This window comes from Erithacus rubecula (genome assembly GCF_903797595.1).
Source record: "Erithacus rubecula genome assembly, chromosome: 29".
Lineage (NCBI taxonomy): Eukaryota > Metazoa > Chordata > Aves > Passeriformes > Muscicapidae > Erithacus > Erithacus rubecula.
The window spans coordinates 3310893-3327800 of record NC_136681.1 but is presented as its reverse complement, the minus strand read 5'-3'; the positions used below and the strand labels follow the sequence as shown (position 1 = coordinate 3327800).

At 63.5% G+C, this 16908-nt stretch overlaps 3 protein-coding genes across 6 annotated transcripts in view; 2 read left to right on the top strand and 1 right to left on the bottom strand.

Moving 5' to 3' along the window:
• POLR3D (RNA polymerase III subunit D) overlaps positions 1-10487 on the top strand; it is a 44412-nt gene extending 33925 nt beyond the window's left edge. Inside the window, exons 1-9 of one of the 3 annotated variants that reach the window (XM_079328771.1) lie at positions 5450-5494; positions 6694-6859; positions 6990-7033; positions 7312-7457; positions 7648-7772; positions 8227-8398; positions 8471-8718; positions 9711-9863; positions 10069-10487. In XM_079328771.1, coding sequence (XP_079184897.1) covers positions 6695-6859; positions 6990-7033; positions 7312-7457; positions 7648-7772; positions 8227-8398; positions 8471-8718; positions 9711-9863; positions 10069-10191 — 1176 coding nt within the window. In that variant the 5' untranslated portion in view covers positions 5450-5494; position 6694 and the 3' untranslated portion in view covers positions 10192-10487. Of the gene's footprint in view, positions 1-5449; positions 5495-6663; positions 6860-6989; positions 7034-7311; positions 7458-7644; positions 7773-8226; positions 8399-8470; positions 8719-9710; positions 9864-10068 lie in introns of those variants that run through there. The other 2 variants (XM_079328769.1, XM_079328770.1) reach the window with 2 other exon arrangements.
• On the bottom strand, positions 150-4749 carry PHYHIP (phytanoyl-CoA 2-hydroxylase interacting protein). Of its 2 annotated transcripts, XM_079328772.1 has the most exons (5): positions 4431-4749; positions 3271-3454; positions 2402-2576; positions 1583-1700; positions 150-1469 (listed from the first exon to the last, which is right to left on the bottom strand). In XM_079328772.1, the coding sequence occupies exons 2-5, from the start codon at positions 3433-3435 to the stop codon at positions 935-937; spliced, it is 993 nt and encodes a 330-aa protein (XP_079184898.1). In that variant the 5' UTR covers positions 3436-3454; positions 4431-4749; the 3' UTR covers positions 150-934. The 2 variants fall into 2 exon arrangements, with proteins under 2 accessions (XP_079184898.1, XP_079184899.1); XM_079328773.1 differs by lacking the exon at positions 4431-4749 and having other exon boundaries at positions 3271-3830.
• Positions 10488-11305: 818 nt separating the features above from the next.
• The window catches only part of PIWIL2 (piwi like RNA-mediated gene silencing 2), a gene marked incomplete at its 3' end in the record, with an annotated part of 6662 nt that continues 1059 nt past the window's right edge, over positions 11306-16908 (top strand). The window contains 15 exon segments of the mRNA XM_079328953.1: positions 11306-11545; positions 11621-11765; positions 12021-12131; positions 12210-12320; positions 12717-12834; positions 12922-13043; positions 13132-13212; positions 13343-13456; positions 13552-13740; positions 13915-13999; positions 14999-15085; positions 15677-15817; positions 15899-16012; positions 16802-16892; positions 16895-16905. Coding sequence (XP_079185079.1) covers positions 11338-11545; positions 11621-11765; positions 12021-12131; positions 12210-12320; positions 12717-12834; positions 12922-13043; positions 13132-13212; positions 13343-13456; positions 13552-13740; positions 13915-13999; positions 14999-15085; positions 15677-15817; positions 15899-16012; positions 16802-16892; positions 16895-16905 — 1728 coding nt within the window. The 5' untranslated portion in view covers positions 11306-11337.

The following is a 16908-nucleotide window of genomic DNA, read 5'->3' as shown; positions in this document are numbered from 1 at the left end:
AGGCCCAACCAACCTGAACCTTCCTAATAGCTGGCGAGGGCCACCTTGTCCCCTCCCAGTCCCATCCCCCATTCCCCTGAGCTGGGGGGGGGGGGTCCGAGCCACTTTTTGGGGTCCCGTGGGGGACAGAGGCGCGTGACACGGCCGGTGGCGACCGCACAGAGTTTATTGAAACACCTCCAGCACAGCACAGGGATGCTCGGGGAGGGGGAGCCGGTTGTTGTACAGCGTGCAGGGGGGACACAGAACGGGGGGCGGGCACCCCGGGGGGGCCGCAAGCGAGCGCCATGCTGCCGACGGCTCATGCGGGGGGCGGCGGGTTTGGGGGGGCACGGGGAGGGGTTCAGATCCCTTCTCCCCTTCTCCGGCTCCTCCGGCTGCCTCCGGGGGATTCGGGCGGTGCGGGATGGCAGAGCAGAGAGGGACAGGACACGGGGGCACGCCCGGGGTCCCCCACACCACTGCAGCCCCTCGCCGGCAGGGGCGGGGGTCGCTGTCTGAGCACCCCCCCGACCCCAGGAACAGTTCAAAACCGGGGGGTGCTTCCAACATCTCCCTGAACCCCCTGGAGTGCCGGGGAGCCCCAGTCCCGGCTGGAAGGGCCGGGGCTCCCTGGGAGCTGCTTGAACCAGGGGCGGGAGGGATGCGGGGGGACACCAGAGGGGAACGGGGGGGTCCCGCAGGGCAGAGCGCGGGGCTCACGCCAGCGAGGATGCTGCTGGTCGGGCAGTCCAGGAGATGAAGGCTTCCTCCCTCGGGGCGCACAGCGGCGCGGGCTCTGCCTCCTCGCTGCGCCAGCATCCCGCCGGCTCCTTCCTCGGCGCACCTCCCGCATCCCCCGAGCCCACCCGTGTCCTCCAGCCACCAGCGTCCGTGGGAGAAGCCCCCGCTGCGAGCACCCATCCCCCTGCCCGGCCCTGCCCGCTTGGGCCCCTTAACGCCCCACGCTGATGTTGCACGTCTTGCAGCTGGGGTCCTTTTTGGCGTTGGCGGTGGAGAGGCTCATGAGCTGGTGGCCGCTGATCTCCCCCAGCACGCCGAGGCTCAGGTCCACCGGCTCCGTGTAAATGACCTCCAGGATGCTGTCCTGGGCGTGGCGGTACACCAGCTCGCCCTCCTCCACGCAGCACGTCAGGAACTTGTTGGAGGAAATGTCCAGCTGGGGAAGGCGCTCCCGGCAGAAGAGATCCCCGGAGGAGCCCTTGGGCGCCAGGACCAGCACGACGTAGTGGTAGGCGGTGTACATGCAGTAGAAGTCCGCGAAGTAGAGGTTGGTGTTGGGGTTGAAGAGGCGCTGGGCCGGGATTTGGAAGCGGTACCGGCCGTAGGGCGAGTCCTGGGGGGGCTGCCCGGTGTTGAACTCGGTGTTGCAGCTGAAGAAGATGCCGTGCAGCATCCCGCTGGTGGGCGAGCCGTGGCTCCCGCTGTTGTCCTTCAGCGACGGCTTCATCACGTTCCCGCAGTGCATCCTGCCACGAGGAGGAGGAGGAGGAGGAGGGGGAGGAGGGACACACAGACAGGCAGAGGCAGGGTCAGGGGAGCTCTGGGGAGCGGGGAGCGTGGGGAATGGGGCTGGGGGTACCTGACGTGCTGGAAATACTCCTTGTGCTGGTTGCGGTAGAAGACGGAGAAGCGCAGCATGCGGCCGGCGATCAGCTCCGCTTTCTCCTGCAGCTGGGCCAGGTGCTCCTTGGCGTAGTCTGGGGACAGGCACGGGGACATCAGGGCGTCTCCATCCCCCTGCAGCGGCCCGTCCCTGCCCGCAGCTCCCCGCACCTCCTGCCTCCCACTCATCAGCTGCCGCTCCAACCGGCCCGGCTTGTGCCAGCTCCCGGCATCGCCCCCGTCCTCCTCCGGGCTCCCAGCTACCAGAATTTCCCCCATCCTCCCGGAGCGGGCCCCTCGTGGTTCTTGACATCGCCCCCATCTCCCTCGTGGCTCCCAGCGCTGAGCCCCTCTTGCTCCCAGCTCCTGGGATCGCCCCTGTTCTCCCTCCCTGCTCCAAATTCCAGGCATCATCTCCGTCCTCCTCTCAGCTCCAGGCATCGCCTTCTTCCCCTTTCCATTTCCCAGCTCCAGGCATTGCCCTCTTTCCCTTTGCATTTCCCAGCTCCAGGCATTGCCCTCTTTCCCTTTGCATTTCCCAGCTCCAGGCATCATCCCCGTCCTCCCTCCTGCCTCCCAGCTCCGGGCATTGCCCCTATCCTCCTCATCCTCCCAGCATCGTCCCCATCCCCCGTCACATCTCCTGACTCCAGGCATCAATCTCATCCTCCCTCCCGGCTCCCAGCATCGCCCCCATTCTCCTCCTGGCTCTTGGGATCGTCCCCATCCTCCCTCCAGGCTCCCGGGAACGCCCCCACGGTCCCTCCCGGCCCCGGGCCGCCCCGGTCCCGCTCACCCCCGGTGCAGAACTCCACGGTCTCGCTCCAGCCGGACACCAGGTACTCGCCGTCGCTCTGTTTGACCGCCGTCTGCACGGCCACGCTGTACTCGGTGCGGGGACTCAGGAACCAGTGGCCCCGCACCGTCATGGGCAGCGGCACCGCCTTGGCCACCAGCTTGGTGGGGACATCCTGTGCCGAGTACTGAGGGTCAGGCGGGACCGCATCCCCCCGCACCGCATCGCCACCCCGCACCCCCGTGCCGCGGGGACCCCAAAATATCCATTTAGACCCCCCCCAAAAAACAGCGTGCGGCACGTCTCGGGCTGCTCCCCCTCGCTCTGTCCCCACAGTGCTGCCCCGTCCCTGTCCCCAAACATGTCCCTGCTGCGATGGGGACGCGGGGTCCCCGAGGTGGGGGTGATTTTGGGGACCCCCCGCTCCCGGTGGCATCTCGCGGTGTCAATAGGCCACGGAGCAGCTCCGCAGTGCAGAGCCGTTTCTGTGGCAACGGCGGATGCTGAAGTCGGGAGATAGAGGGGAAAAAAATATCCCACCCCCCACCCCCCCACCCCTTATTATTGGGGAGGAGAGAAAAAAAAATAATGTTAAACATTAAATAGCATCACCGTGGCAACGGCGCTTCTAAAAACGGCCCGAATTAGTGACTCGCAGCGCGGGGAGGGGGAGCGGGAGCAGCTCTGCTCCCCCGCGGGGGCTCAGCGGGGTCCGTCACCCCCCATCCCCACCCCGGTCCCCTCCGCCAGCGTGTCCCGAGAGGGGAATGACCCAAATTCAGCGCTAGAGAGGGCTAAAAGCCAGTTCCTCCCTCCCAACCCCGTCTCCTCTCCCCGGACAGGGGGTCCCACGTCCTCCCCCGGCTCACCCGGTGCTTGAACTTGTTGGAATTCTTGTTCTCCTTCTTGTTGAGGTCGATGAAGTAGTGGGTGACCCTCTCCAGGTCCCCCTTCTCCATAGCCCAGGAGATGCGGAAGGAATCGCAGGTGATGTTGTTGATCTCGATGTTTTTGGGGGTGGAGAGCAGCTCCATGGCCGGAGGGGCTGAGCTCCTGCGGGGCACAGCGCGGGGGTTTTTTTTGGGGGTGCCGAGCCCCCTCTCGCTGCCCACGTCGGCAGCTGCCAAGGCCGCCCGCGGCAGAGCAGATGGCAGCGGGGTGGAAAAGCGGCCGGGAGCCAGGAATAGGCAGCGCAGGCAGCAGCAGGCAGCGGGACGCCGGGAACAAGCCCGGTCGGGTGCGGGGGCCCCGGCCGCTCCCCGGGGTGCCGCGGGGCCCCGGCGCCACGCCAGCGGGCGTTTCGGGGTTTGCTCAACACCGGGTGGGGAAAGAAAAACAAGGGGAGAGCCGAGGGAGTTGCTGGGAGAGAGGGGAGGGTTGGACGCAGGCACTGGAAAAGCTGGATCCGCCTTTGCCCCGGCCCGTGCCTCAGTTTCCCTGCGCCCCCAGGAAGGCGCTCTGAGGGTGGGCGATGCTCGCGGAGGGGGAAAGGGAGTCGGGAATTTTGGGGGGTGCTCCGAGGGGGGTTGGAGGGGAGCAGCACCCCAAAATTCACCCCGGGTTTGTGCGGGGGCAGCCGTGGCACCCACGGGGCTGCCAATGTGCCACTGCCACCCCCGCAGTGTGCCCACGGCCACCCACGCCGTGTGTGTGTGTCCCCGTCACTCGCCACCCACGGCCATGTGTCCCCCCCATCTGCGCAGACCCCCATCGCCCTCCCCCTGCACCCCCAGGCACCCCCAAAGCCGCTGTCACCCCGCGCGTCCCCCCTCGGGCACGGCAGAAGGTCACCGCGCTGGGGACAAGGTGCCACCTCACTGCCCCGTCCCCGTGCCCGCCGGTGGCGCAGGAATTCTGCACCGGGATTGTTCCAGCTGGATCGTGTCACCGTGTCCCCGTGTCCCCAACACCTCGTGTCCCCTGTCAGCCCTCAGCCATGCTGTGCCCCCCGTGTCCCCCCTCAGCATCCCTCAGCGATGTCCCCCCAATGCCACCGCGGTTTGGTGTCCGGTGCCGGTGAGGCCCTTACCTGGCCGTGCCGGGGGGCTGCCAGGGGGCGCGGGGGTGCCGGTGGAGCGGCAGGGCAGGAGAAGGGAAGGGAGAGCAGCACAGAGAGCCCCGGCGGGGCTGATCCGAGCGGGAAGGACGGAGGATGCCGGAGGGATCGCAGTGGTACCCGGCGATGCCGCGTCGCTGCCTGCGGCTGATGCGACTGGGATCCTCCCAGCCAGCTCGGAAATAGCAAACACCCTCCAGAGGAGGGAGAGAATAAAAAAAAAAAAAAAAAAGAAGGAAAAATAGATATCCAAGGAGCTGGGAGAGAAGGGGGAGGAAGGAAAAACCTCCCGGTTCTGCCAATGGGATGGAGGGATGCGTGCGGCGTCAGGTGATGGAGGCAGAGTGGGATGTGGGTGCAGATTGGGGGTGGGTGGTGGGCAGGTTCTGCCTGTTCCCCCCATTTTTGGGACCGCGGGGTTTATCCCGGGTGTGCCACTTGCGGGACAACAGGGACACCCCCTCCCCAAAAATGGGATGGATGGAGAGCGTGGGAGTGCTGGTACCCACACAAGACCCTCGAGGGAATGGGGGTGCAGATCCCAGGGGAGGCCAGACGGACCGGCTTTTTGTTTTGCACCTAGTGAACACCTTTATTGGAGGGACAGAGCTTTTTTCGGGTGGGAGAACACCCCAAAAACCTCATTGCCCCCCAAATTTCTGCGAGGGGGTGCCCACGCATGAACCCCCTCTGTGGGGGTGCTCGGCTGGCTGTGGAGCTGCAGAGGATCCTGAGGGGGTGTTTGCACTGCAGGAACTCCGTGAGGGTGTTAAACGAAGGGCTGAGTGACCCCCAAAAATGTCCCCCCCCAGCGATGGCCCCGGCGCCCAGTCCGGAGAACCGGGCACTGCCCGTCACAAAGATGGCGCCGCCGCCTTCGCTTAACGTCGGACAATGCCAAGCACAAAGATGGCGGCTCATTGCCAAGCCCGCCGTGCCCTCAGCAAAGATGGCGGCGGCAGCGTCGCCTCAGGAAGGGCGCTCCGTGCGTGACGCAGGCGCAGTGAGGGCGGCGAGCCCGTGGCTGCCCGGGCAGGGTGAGGGGCGGCGTGGCGGGGGAGGGGGGAGGATTTTGGGGGGTCGGGGGGGTCCTGAGGGGTTCGAGGAGAGGGATGGGACCCCTGGGGAGCGGAGGGAGGGCGGGTCCTGTTTGGGGGTGTATAGCGGGGTGGGAATGCTGGGGAGAGTGGGCAAAGGGCACGAGGAGGGGGTGAGAGCCCTGAGGAGGGGGCGCAGGGGGTGTGAGGCCTGTGGGGAGGGGGCTGCGAGTGGGTTTGGGGGTGTGAGTGGGTAATGGGGGTGTGAACCCCTGGGGAGTGGGGACAAGGGGGGCCAGAGGGGAATGGGGGGAACCGAGACCTTTTGGGGGGCAGAGCAGGGGGATGGTGAGACCCCTGGAGAGGGGGGACAGATGGGGCACATTTGGGGTGTATGGGGGGCTGAGACCCCTGGGGAGGGGGGACAGATGGGGCACATTTGGGGGTGTATGGGGGGCTGAGACCCCTGGGGAGGGGGGACAGATGGGGCACATTTGGGGGTGTATGGGGGGCTGAGACCCCTGGGGAGGGGGGACAGATGGGGCACATTTGGGGGTTTATGGGGGGGGCTGAGACCCCTGGGGAGGGGGGACAGATGGGTCCTGTTTGGGGGCTTGGGGGGGGAACACGACCCCCATGGGGAGGGGGTTACACGTGGACCCTATTTGGGGGTGCAGGGGGTTCATTATTGGGGTTGCTGTATACCTGAGCCATGTTTGGGGGTTCATTATTGGGGTTGCTGTATACCTGAGCCATGTTTGGGGGTTCATTATTGGGGTTGCTGTATACCTGAGCCCCGTTTGGGGTTCATTGGGGTTGCTGTATACCTGAGCCCCATTTGGGGTTCATTATTGGGGTTGCTGTATACCTGAGCCCCGTTTGGGGGTTCATTATTGGGGTTGCTGTATACCTGAGCCATGTTTGGGGGTTCATTGGGGTTGCTGTATACCTGAGCCATGTTTGGGGTTCATTATTGGGGTTGCTGTATACCTGAGCCCCATTTGGGGTTCATTATTGGGGTTGCTGTATACCTGAGCCCCATTAGGGGGTTCATTGGGGTTGCTGTATACCTGAGCCCCATTTGGGGTTCATTGGGGTTGCTGTATACCTGAGCCCCATTTGGGGTTCATTGGGGTTGCTGTATACCTGAGCCCCGTTTGGGGGTGCAGCGCCCCCCTGAGCGTGCCCCCTCCCCGCAGGATGGCCGAGGGGGGCTCCGGCGGCTCGGGCTCCCCGGGCAGCCTGCGGCCGGGGCTCGGGGGGGCTCGGGGGGTGCTGGGCAGGCGCCCCGCAGCCCCCCCCCTCAGCCCGGGCCGCCTGCCCTCCATCCGCTCCCGGGACCTCACCCTGGGCGGCGTCAAAAAGGTCAGTCCCGCCCCCCCCTCCCCACTTTGGGGTCGCTCAGTGTCTTGTCTCAGGGGGTTGGGGGGTAAGAGACCCTGGGGGTGGGTTTTGGGTTTTGGGAATGAGTTTTTCTCTCTGTTTTTGCCTGCAGAAAACCTTCACGCCCAACATCATCAGCAGGAAGATCAAGGAGGAGTGAGTGGCTTTGGGATTGTTTGCAGAAGGGGAAAGAGCAGCTTTTCCAGCAGGGGGTGGGCAGAAAAGGGGGGCACAGGGATGATTTGGGCTCTGCTCTCAGGAGGAGTTGGTCTGGAGAAGGGAAGAGTGGGAAGGGATCCCATTGATCCATATAAACATCCCAAACATCCTCACAAATATCTCCGGGTGATGCCCAGAGATTCCTCCCAAAAAGGGAGGAGCTGGGAGGGGCTTGGGGCGGGGCTGGGGGTGATGCGCCCCCTCCCTGCCCCCAGGCCCCGGGAGGATGTGTCGGTCAAGAAGGAGAAGAAGGAGCGGGAGCGGCAGCGGGATGGGCACGGCCGGGGCCGGGGCCGGCCCGAGGTCATCCAGTCCCACTCCATCTTCGAGCAGGGCCCTGCTGAAATGATGAAGAAGAAAGGTAAGGACAGCTTCTTTCTGCTTTTAGTTTATTTTTTGGGGGGTGGGTCCCAATTCCAGTCCCACTCCCATCTTTGAGCAGGGCCCTGCTGAAATGATGAAGAAGAAAGGTAAGGAGAGCATCCCTCTGTTTTTATTTTGGGGTTTCCCACCTGGGGTGACCCTGGGCTGCTCCTGTGTCCCCCCAGCAGGTTCCTGGGACAAGAGTGTGGACATGTCTGACTTTGGTCCTTCCCACATCATCAACATCAAGAAGGAGAAGCGGGAGACGGACGAGGAGACCAAGCAGATCCTGCGGATGCTGCAGAAGGACGATGTCAGTGGGCACAGGAGGGGTGGCTGTGGTGTCACAGGGCAGTGCTGGGTGTCACTGTGCCACTGGGGTGGTGCTCAGTGTCCCCTGTGCCACTGGGGTGGTGCTCAGTGTCCCCTGTGCCACTAGGGCAGTGCTCAATGTCCCCTGTGCCACCAGGGCAGTGCTCAATGTCCCCTGTGTCACCAGGGCAATGCTCAGTGTTCCCTGTGCCACAGGGCAGTGCTCAGTGTCCCGTGTCACAGGGCAGTGCTCAGTGTCCCCTGTGCCACCAGGGCAGTGCTCAGTGTCCCCTGTGTCACCAGGGCAGTGCTCAGTGTCCCCTGTGCCACAGGGCAGTGCTCAGTGTCCCCTGTGCCACTGGGGTGGTGTTCAGTGTCCCCTGTGCCACCAGGGCAGTGCTCAGTGTCCCCTGTGTCACAGGGCAGTGCTCAGTGTCCCCTGCCTGTCCCCACAGTTCCTGGATGACCCAGGGCTGAAGAATGACATCAGGAACAAGCCAGTGCAGCTGCCCCTGGCCCACTCGGGGTGGCTGTTCAAGGAGGAGATGGCAGAGCAGGAGGACACACAGCCATGGCTGCCTGCAGCCAAGGAGGAGAAGATGGAGCTGGATGCACCAGCAGTGAAAGGTGGGCTGGGGACACCATGGGGACAAACTGGGGGTGTCCCATTTTCCCTGTGCCCACTCACCCCCTCTGCAGTGAAGGAAGAGCCCTGTGAGGAGGACCCCAGACCCGCCCAGCCCAGGGCCCCCCCCGGGTTCCCCCAGGACGTGTCAGCAGCTGAGCTGCTGCAGAGGCTGAGCCTGGAGGCCGAGGAGGAGCTGCTGTTCCTGCAGCTCCCTGACACCCTGCCCGGGCAGCCCCCCACCCACGACTCCAAACCCATCAAATCCGAGCTGCACGGCGAGGACGGGCAGGTGCTGCTGGTGAAGCAGGAGAAGAGCCAGGTAGGGGCTCTTGGCTGGGGGTGGTCCTCAGCCTGGGCTGGGGTCACTCCCCTCCTGGGCTGGGGTCACTCCCCTCCTGGGCTGGGGTCACTCCCCTCCTGGGCTGGGGTCACTCCCTTCCTGGGCTGGGGTCACTCCCCTCCTGGGGCTGGGGTCACTCCCCTCCTGGGCTGGGGTCACTCTCCTCCTGGGATGGGGTCACTCCCTTCCTGGGCTGGGGTCACTCTCCTCCTGGGATGGGGTCACTCCCCTCCTGGGCTGGGGTCACTCCCCTCCTGGGGTGTTGTCTCCTCTAAGCCCATGAGGATGGCCCCCCATCCCATGGTGTCATTTCCCCCACATCCCATAAAGTCTCCCCTTCATCCCATGGTGTTGTTTTTCCCAATCCCATGGGGTGATCCCAACCCCATGCTGTGATCCCAATCCCAACCCCATGCTGTGCTCCAAATCCCTTCCTGTGATCACAACCCTAGTCTGTGATCCCAGTCCCTTGCTGTGATCCCAATCCCTTGGGGTGATCCCAATCCCTTGGGGTGATCCCAATCCCTTGCTGTGATCCCAATCCCTTGGGGTGATCCCAGTCCCTTGGGGTGATCCCAATCCCTTGGGGTGATCCCAATCCCTTGCTGTGATCCCAGTCCCTTGGGGTGATCCCAATCCCTTGGGGTGATCCCAATCCCTTGCTGTGATCCCAGTACCTTGGGGTGATCCCAATCCCTTGCTGTGATCCCAATCCCTTGGGGTGATCCCAATCCCTTGGGGTGATCCCAGTCCCTTGGGGTGATCCCAATCCCTTGGGGTGATCCCAATCCCTTGGGGTGATCCCAGTCCCTTGGGGTGATCCCAATCCCTTGCTGTGATCCCAATCCCAATCCCTTGGGGTGATCCCAATCCCTTGGAGTGATCCCAATCCCTTGCTGTGATCCCAATCCCAATCCCTTGGGGTGATCCCAATCCCTTGGGGTGATCCCACCCCCTCTGTGCCACGGCAGGAGGCCAAGCAGGCAGAGAACACCTGCACCCTGGCCGACCTCCCCGAGGGGCAGGTGGGGAAACTGCTCATCCGAAAATCGGGAAAAGTGCAGCTGGTGCTGGGCAAGGTGACCCTGGATGTGACCATGGGCACCCCCTGCTCCTTCCTGCAGGTATGGAAGGGACACTGAGACCCCATTTGGGGAGGGTTTCACCCCAAAATAACCCCCAGGGAGGTCATGCTGGCTCTTGGGCTGTGATAACAGCGGGGAAGGACCCTGTGCTCCCCTCTGGGGTCATCCCCAGGCTCAGCCCTGCAATCTCCCAGGGCTTCCCGTGGCTTTGTGCTGCTCAGGGGTGTTTTTGTCCCTGGAACAGGAGCTGGTGTCCGTGGGCATCGGGGACAGCCGCACAGGTGAGATGATTGTGCTGGGCCACGTGCGCCACAAGCTCGTCTGCTCCCCGGATTTCGAGGCGCTGCTGGAGCACCGGCACCGGTAGCCCAGGGGGTCCCTCCCCTCCAGATGTGGGGTGGACCCTCAGCCCCTCCAGATGTGCCTTTGGGGTGTGTGGAGAGGGCTGGGGGAGGTGTGGGGGCAAAATCAGCTCCCACCTCCTTCCAGCCCTGCAGGGTGTCCGGCTGTGTCCCCCCAAACCGGCGGCTTCCCCCCAGTGCCAAACGGGGGTCTCGGGGTGTTTGGGACCTTGGGGTGTTCCCCGCTCTGTGGACACGCTGCTGGGAGCAGGACACGTGTCCTGGGGGGAAAAACCTGGAATAAAACCTTTTTTCCCCCTGTGTGGGGCTGCTCAGTGTTGTGCTGTCACCTCTGCAAGGCTTTGGGGTCTCCCTGGGCATGGCTGCAGTGGGTGGGGGGCAGTGAGTGACCCCCACCGTGTCCTGGGGGTGACAGGGCTGTCATTGTGCTGCCCTGGGTGCCACCAGCCCCTGGGCAGGGAGCAGGGGTGGGGGCACCAACCACCTGGGCAGGGCTGGGGCTACACTTTCCCCTTCACACTGATCTCCCATCCCATCCTAAACCCTGCTCTTCCCACCCCATCCCATCCTAAACCCCCCCACATCTGATCTTACCCTCCCAATCCCATATTATCCCCCACTCCTGCCCCATCACACCCCAATCCTATATCACCCCTCCTTCCCATCCCATCCTACCCCCACCTTCCTGTCCCATTTTACCCCTCCAATTCCATCTCATCCTCCCTCCTGCCCCATCCCATTATCCCATTATCCCATCCCATCCCATTATCCCATCCCACCCCATCCCGTCCCATCCCAACCCATCCCATCCCATTTTACCCCCGAATTCCATTTAACTCTTTCCTGCCCATCCCATTTTTACCCCCCACATTCCATCCTAACCCTTTCCTGTCCGTCGCATTTTACCCCCAATCCCATATTATCCCCCCACTCCTCCTCTCCCCATCTTCCCTCCCGTCACACCATAATTTGCATAACCACACCCACTCTCATTAAACCACGCCCCTTTCTCCGTTCCCGCCCTTCCCTCGCTCCCCCTCCGTCAGGGCGCACCGCCCAATCAGCGCCGTGTGGGCGGGGCCGCGCATGCGCCGGGCGCGGCGGCGGCGGCGTGGCCGCGGCTCCGGGCTCGGCGCCTCGACGGGGCGGCCATGGACCCTCCGCGGCCTTTCTGCCCGCCCCGGCCTCGCCCCGGCCCCGGCGCCGCCGTCCCCGCGGCAAGGGGGCTCCGCGGGCTCGCCGCTTTCTTCCCTCGTTTGCCTTCACCCGGTTCAACCCAGCCGCGACTCTCCTCGTCGCCGCTGCCCGCGCTGTTCCGCGGGCTGGGCCTGGATGAGCGGCCTGTGGAGAGGCCTGTGGGTAGGTGCGGGTGGTGAGGGGGGGAAGGGGCAGCGCAGCCCCGCTCTGCCCCTCACGGTGCCCGTGTTCCCACAGGCCGGGGCGGGACCGGCGATGGGAAAGCTCCGGTTCCGGCTCCGGTTCCGGCTCCGGTTCCGGCTCCGGTTCCGGCTCCGGTTCCGCCCGGCCCGGTGCAGCAGCAGGAGCAGGAGAAGGGGGCAGCGCTCCCCACACGCGGGCAGTGAGTCCCCTAAAACAGTTTAATCTCAAACCCTCCTGTGGGTCCTCATGACCCTTTCCATTTCCCTTGTCCCCCCTGCCCCATATATCTGCCTTACTCCCCCTGTTTCCCCATCTCCTCTCTCCCTCCTCTCCCTCTATCCCAAAAATTGACTGTTTGACCCCCAAGCTGCTGCGGGGCAGGAATAGAGGGAATTTCAGGGGGTCATCACTGGGGTTTTCAGCCGGTGCGACCCCAGCCCCTCTGTGCTCGCAGGATCCTGTGGAAGAGCAAAGGGGACGCTCTGCCCGCCCAGCCTGGACCAGCCCTGCCCACCCTGTGCCCCCCCAGCCCCCAGCCCGCGCCCCCCCCAGCTGCTGCCAGCCTGTGAGTGATGCCCCCAGCCCCCGTTTTGGGGTGCAGCTGTGGCTGCTGGGTCTCTGCTGAGCCCCCTGTCCCTCGCAGGGCACAGGGGACCAAGCCGGTGCCCAAGGGAGCCACTGTGCCCGTGGGGCTGAACTTTGTGAAGATCCACTGCCAGAACGAAGCTGTCTACCAGTACCATGTGACCTTCAGGTGACAATGGGGGGCTGGGGTCCCTCCCAGCCCCTCCAGGATCCCCCCAGCCCCTCCAGGATCCCCCCCAACCCCTCCAGGATCCCCTCCAGGCTCCCCCCCAGCCCCTCCAGGCTCCCCCCCAGCCCCTCCAGGATCCCCCCCAGCCCCTCCAGGATCCCCCCCAGCCCCTCCAGGCTCCCCACAGCCCCTCCAGGATCCCCCCCAGCCCCTCCAGGATCCCCCCCAGCCCCTCGAGGTTGGGGTGTCCCCAAGCAGAGCCCTCCTGTTGTCCAGGCCTGCCGTGAGGTGAAGCTGCTCCACCTTTGGGTTTTCACCTTCAGGGGGGGTTTTTGGGGGGCTGAGCGAGGTGGGGGGTGGGCAGAGGAGGGAGAGAAAGCCCCTGTGTGCCCCCAGCCCCGAGGTGGAGTGCAGGAGCACCCGCTTTGCCATGCTGAAGGAGCAGCGTGCTGTCACCGGGGATGTGATGGCCTTTGATGGCTCCATCCTCTTCCTGCCCATCCAGATCCCCAAGGTAAGGGGTGGGGGGGGTCTCACCTGCATTGGGGGTTCAGGGGTGCCCCTGTTTTGGGTGGGAGAGCCCCCTCTGACCCTGCCAAAGGTCAGCCTGAAGGCTCAGAGGAAGTGCAGCGGGGAGGAGATTACCATCAACATCCAGATGACCAAAACCCTGGAGCCCAGCTCGGATCTCTGCATCCCCTTCTACAACGTGGTTTTCCACAGGTGAGAAACCAAAGACACCTTTTCTCTCACCTCATTCCTCCTGCCAGTCCTCATCCAACCCTATTTTTCCTGCTTTTTTCTTCCTTAGGGTGATGAAAATCTTAAACATGAGCCTGGTTGGGAGACATTTCTTTGAGCCTGCCCAGGCCACCAGTCTACAGAAGTACAGGTGGGTGCTGGCTCCTTCCTTCCCACAGGAACATCCCTGTTTCCCTGGGCAGTTTTCCCAGGTCAGCTCTGGCTTTTTGGACCCCCTGAGTTGTGGGTGTTAACTCAGGCCTGTTTCCCTCTGCACACAGCCTCCACATCTGGCCAGGATATGCTGTCAGCATCAAGAAGAAGGACCGAGGGCTGTTCCTCATGGTGGATTCCATCCACAAGATCATCCGCAGCGAGTCCATCCTGAGCGTCATGTGAGGAAACCCCGGAAACTTGGGGTGCAGATTTTCTGCAGGTTTAATTTTTGTGTTAACACAGGAAAGGAGCCACGGCTCTGCTGTTCTGGCAGGCAAACCATCCACTCTCAGAGCCAGAGGACGTTCCAGGAGGAGTGCACCAAGCAGCTGGTGGGCAGCGTGGTGATGACGCGCTACAACAACCGCACCTATCGCGTGGACGACATCGACTGGGACAAGACCCCCAAGGACACTTTCACCCTGGCCACTGGCCAGGAGATCACCTTTGTGGAGTACTACAGGTGAGGAGGAGCTGCTGGGTCATCCCCTGGGGGTGGCTCCATGCTTGGTGCAGATCTGAGCTGGGGGAGTGGGAGCAGGGAGGTTTCGCTGCCCAAAGTTTGGGGTTGGGTGTTCTCGGAGATATGTTCCAAAGTGAAATTCCAGGGTTGTGTGATGTGATGCTGCTTTTCCAGCAAGACCTATGGGATCACCATCAGGGAATTGGATCAGCCATTGCTTGTGCACAAGCCCAAGGAGAAACAGATGCTGACGGGGAAGGTGAGCACGGAAATCCACAAGCTGCTCTGGGCTCCTCCATTCCCTGGGGACAGAGCAGGCATTCCCATCCCCTGAGGGGCATTCCCAGCCCCTGGGGGGCATTCCCATCCCCTGGGGGGCATTCCCATCCCCTGGAGGAGCATTCCCATCCCCTGGGGGGCATTCCCATCCCCTGGGGGGCATTCCCATCCCCTGGAGGGGCATTCCCATCCCCTGGAAGGCATTCCCATCCCCTGGAAGACATTCCCATCCCCTGGAGGGGCATTCCCATCCCCTGGAGGGGCATTCCCAGCCCCTGAGGGGCATTCCCAGCCCCTGGAGGGGCATTCCCATCCCCTGGAGGGGCATTCCCATCCCCTGGGGGGCATTCCCAGCCCCTGGAGGGGCATTCCCATCCCCTGGGGGGCATTCCCATGCCCTGGAGGGGCATTCCCAGCCCCTGGGGGGCATTCCCATCCCCTGGAGGGGCATTCCCAGCCCCTGGGGGGCATTCCCATCCCCTGGAGGGCATTCCCATCCCCTGGGGGGCATTCCCATCCCCTGGAGGGCATTCCCATCCCCTGGAGGGGCATTCCCATCCCCTGGAGGGGCATTCCCATCCCCTGGGGGGCATTCCCAGCCCCTGGAGGGGCATTCCCATCCCCTGGGGGGCATTCCCAGCCCCTGGGGGGCATTCCCATCCCCTGGAGGAGCATTCCCATCCCGTGGGGGGCATTCCCATCCCCTGGGGGGCATTCCCATCCCCTGGGGGGCATTCCCATCCCCTGGGGGGCATTCCCATCCCCTGGAGGGGCATTCCCATCCCCTGGGGGGCATTCCCAGCCCCTGGGGGGCATTCCCATCCCCTGGAGGAGCATTCCCATCCCGTGGGGGGCATTCCCATCCCCTGGGGGGCATTCCCATCTCCTGGGGGGCATTCCCAGCCCCTGAGGGGCATTCCCAGCCCCTGGGGGGCATTCCCAGCCCCTGGCATGCTGACAGTGCCTGTCCCTCCTGCAGCAGCAGCTGGAGATGGTGCTGCTGGTGCCAGAGCTCACCTTCCTCACCGGCCTCTCCGACCTGCGCAAGAACAGCCGCATGCTGAAGGTCAGAGCCTGTCTCACCCCCCTGCTCCCGTTTTGCCCAAAGGTTTGGTGCCCTCCCAGGTGGCCTCGGACCCCCATCTCCTTTTCCCACTTTTCCTGTGCCTTTTCCTGTCCCTTTTCCTGCCCTTTTCCTGTGCCTTTGCCTTGGCCGTTGTCCTTGCCTTTGCCTTTCCCCTTTCCCCTCTCCCTTTCCCTTTCCCTGTCCCTTCTCCTTCCCTTTCCCTTCTCCTTTCCGTCTCCCTCTCCCTTCCCCTTTCCCCTTTCCCCTCTCCCCTCTCCCTGTCCCTCTCCCTGTCTCTCTCCTTCTCCCTTCTCCCTTCTCCCGTCTCCCTCCCCCTTTCCCCTTTCCCCTTTGCCCTCTCCCCTTTCCCCTTTCCCCCCTCTCTCCCCTCTCCCTCTCCCTCTCCCTGTCTCTCTCCCTTTCCCTTCTCCCTTCTCCCTTCTCCCCTCTCCCTTTCCCCTTTCCCCTTTCCCCTTTCCCCTTTCCCCTTTCCCCTTTCCCCTTTCCCCTCTCCCTCTCCCTCTCCCTTTCCCCTCTCTCTCCCCTCTCCCAGTCCCTCTCCCTGCTCACTGCTGGCTGTTCCCAGTGCAGGAGGTGATGTGGGAGATGGTGCAGAGCCCCCAGCAGCACTACCAGCGCCTGACCAGCCTGCTGAGCCGCATCCGCGGCAGCCCCGAGGCCTCTCAGGAGCTGCAGCGCTGGGGGCTGTGCCTGGACACTGATATCTACAGGGTAAGGGCTGCAGGGCCTCCCACCCTTCCCTCTCAGCCTGCAAGCAGCAGAGACCCCTCCAAAAATCCCCCCCTTGCCCAGACCCAGGGTCAGATCCTGCCCGTGGAGCGCATCAACCTGCGGCACCGCTCCTTCCTGCCCGCCGAGGACCTGAGCTGGCACCGGGAGGTGACCAGGGAGGTTCCCATTGCCGTGGTGAGCACAGCCTCCCCCCAGGGCCACAGCTGGCCTGCCTTTGCTCAGCCCTGGCAGCCTGGCTGAGCAGCTCCCAGCACAAACCCTCCCCTGGTTTGTGTTGGATCGCTGCTCCAGCCTCTTTGGCACAAGGAGTTGGAGGTACGTGGCTCTGCTGTCTGCTTTCCCACCTCATCCCAGGGTGGAGGGGCCTTGCACATGCAGGAATGGCATGGAATTCAGTCCAAACTCCTCTTGGGCCACTCTCCCTTTCCCAAATTCTCTTCTGTGCTCCAGATTTCTCTTGGGCCACTTTCCCAAATTCCCCTTTGTGCTCCAAATTTCTCTTGGGTTGCTCTCCCAAATTCCCCTCTGTATCCAGGTTTTTCTTGGGCCACTTTCCCTTTCCCAAATTCTCCTCTGTGCTCCAGGTTCCTCTTGGCCTGAATTCCCTTTCCCAATTCCCCTCTGTGCTCCAAATTTCTCTTGGGCCACTTTCCCAAATTCCCCTCTGTCCTCCAAATTTCTCTTGGGCCCCTTTCCCAATTCCCCTCTGTATCCAGGTTTCTCTTGGGCCACTTTCCCTCTCCTGGATTCTCCTCTCCAAGTTCCTCTTGGCCTGAATTCCCTCTCCCAAATTCCCCTCTCCCAAGCTCCCTGCTGTTCTCCAAGTTCCTTTAGGCCCAGTTTTCCTCTCCCAAATTTCCCTCTGTGCTCTGTAGGTTTCTCCTCTCCCAAACAGGAACGTGCTGTGTGGATTGGGAGCCCAACACCCCCCAAACCCACAACCTGTGCTGGCTTTTCTCCCAGATCTCCATCAATTCCTGGCTCCTGGTCTATCCCAAGAGGCTGCAGCACCTGGCCAAGGACCTGGTGACAGGCATGAGGAGCAGCTGTGGGCCATGGGGATGCAGGTG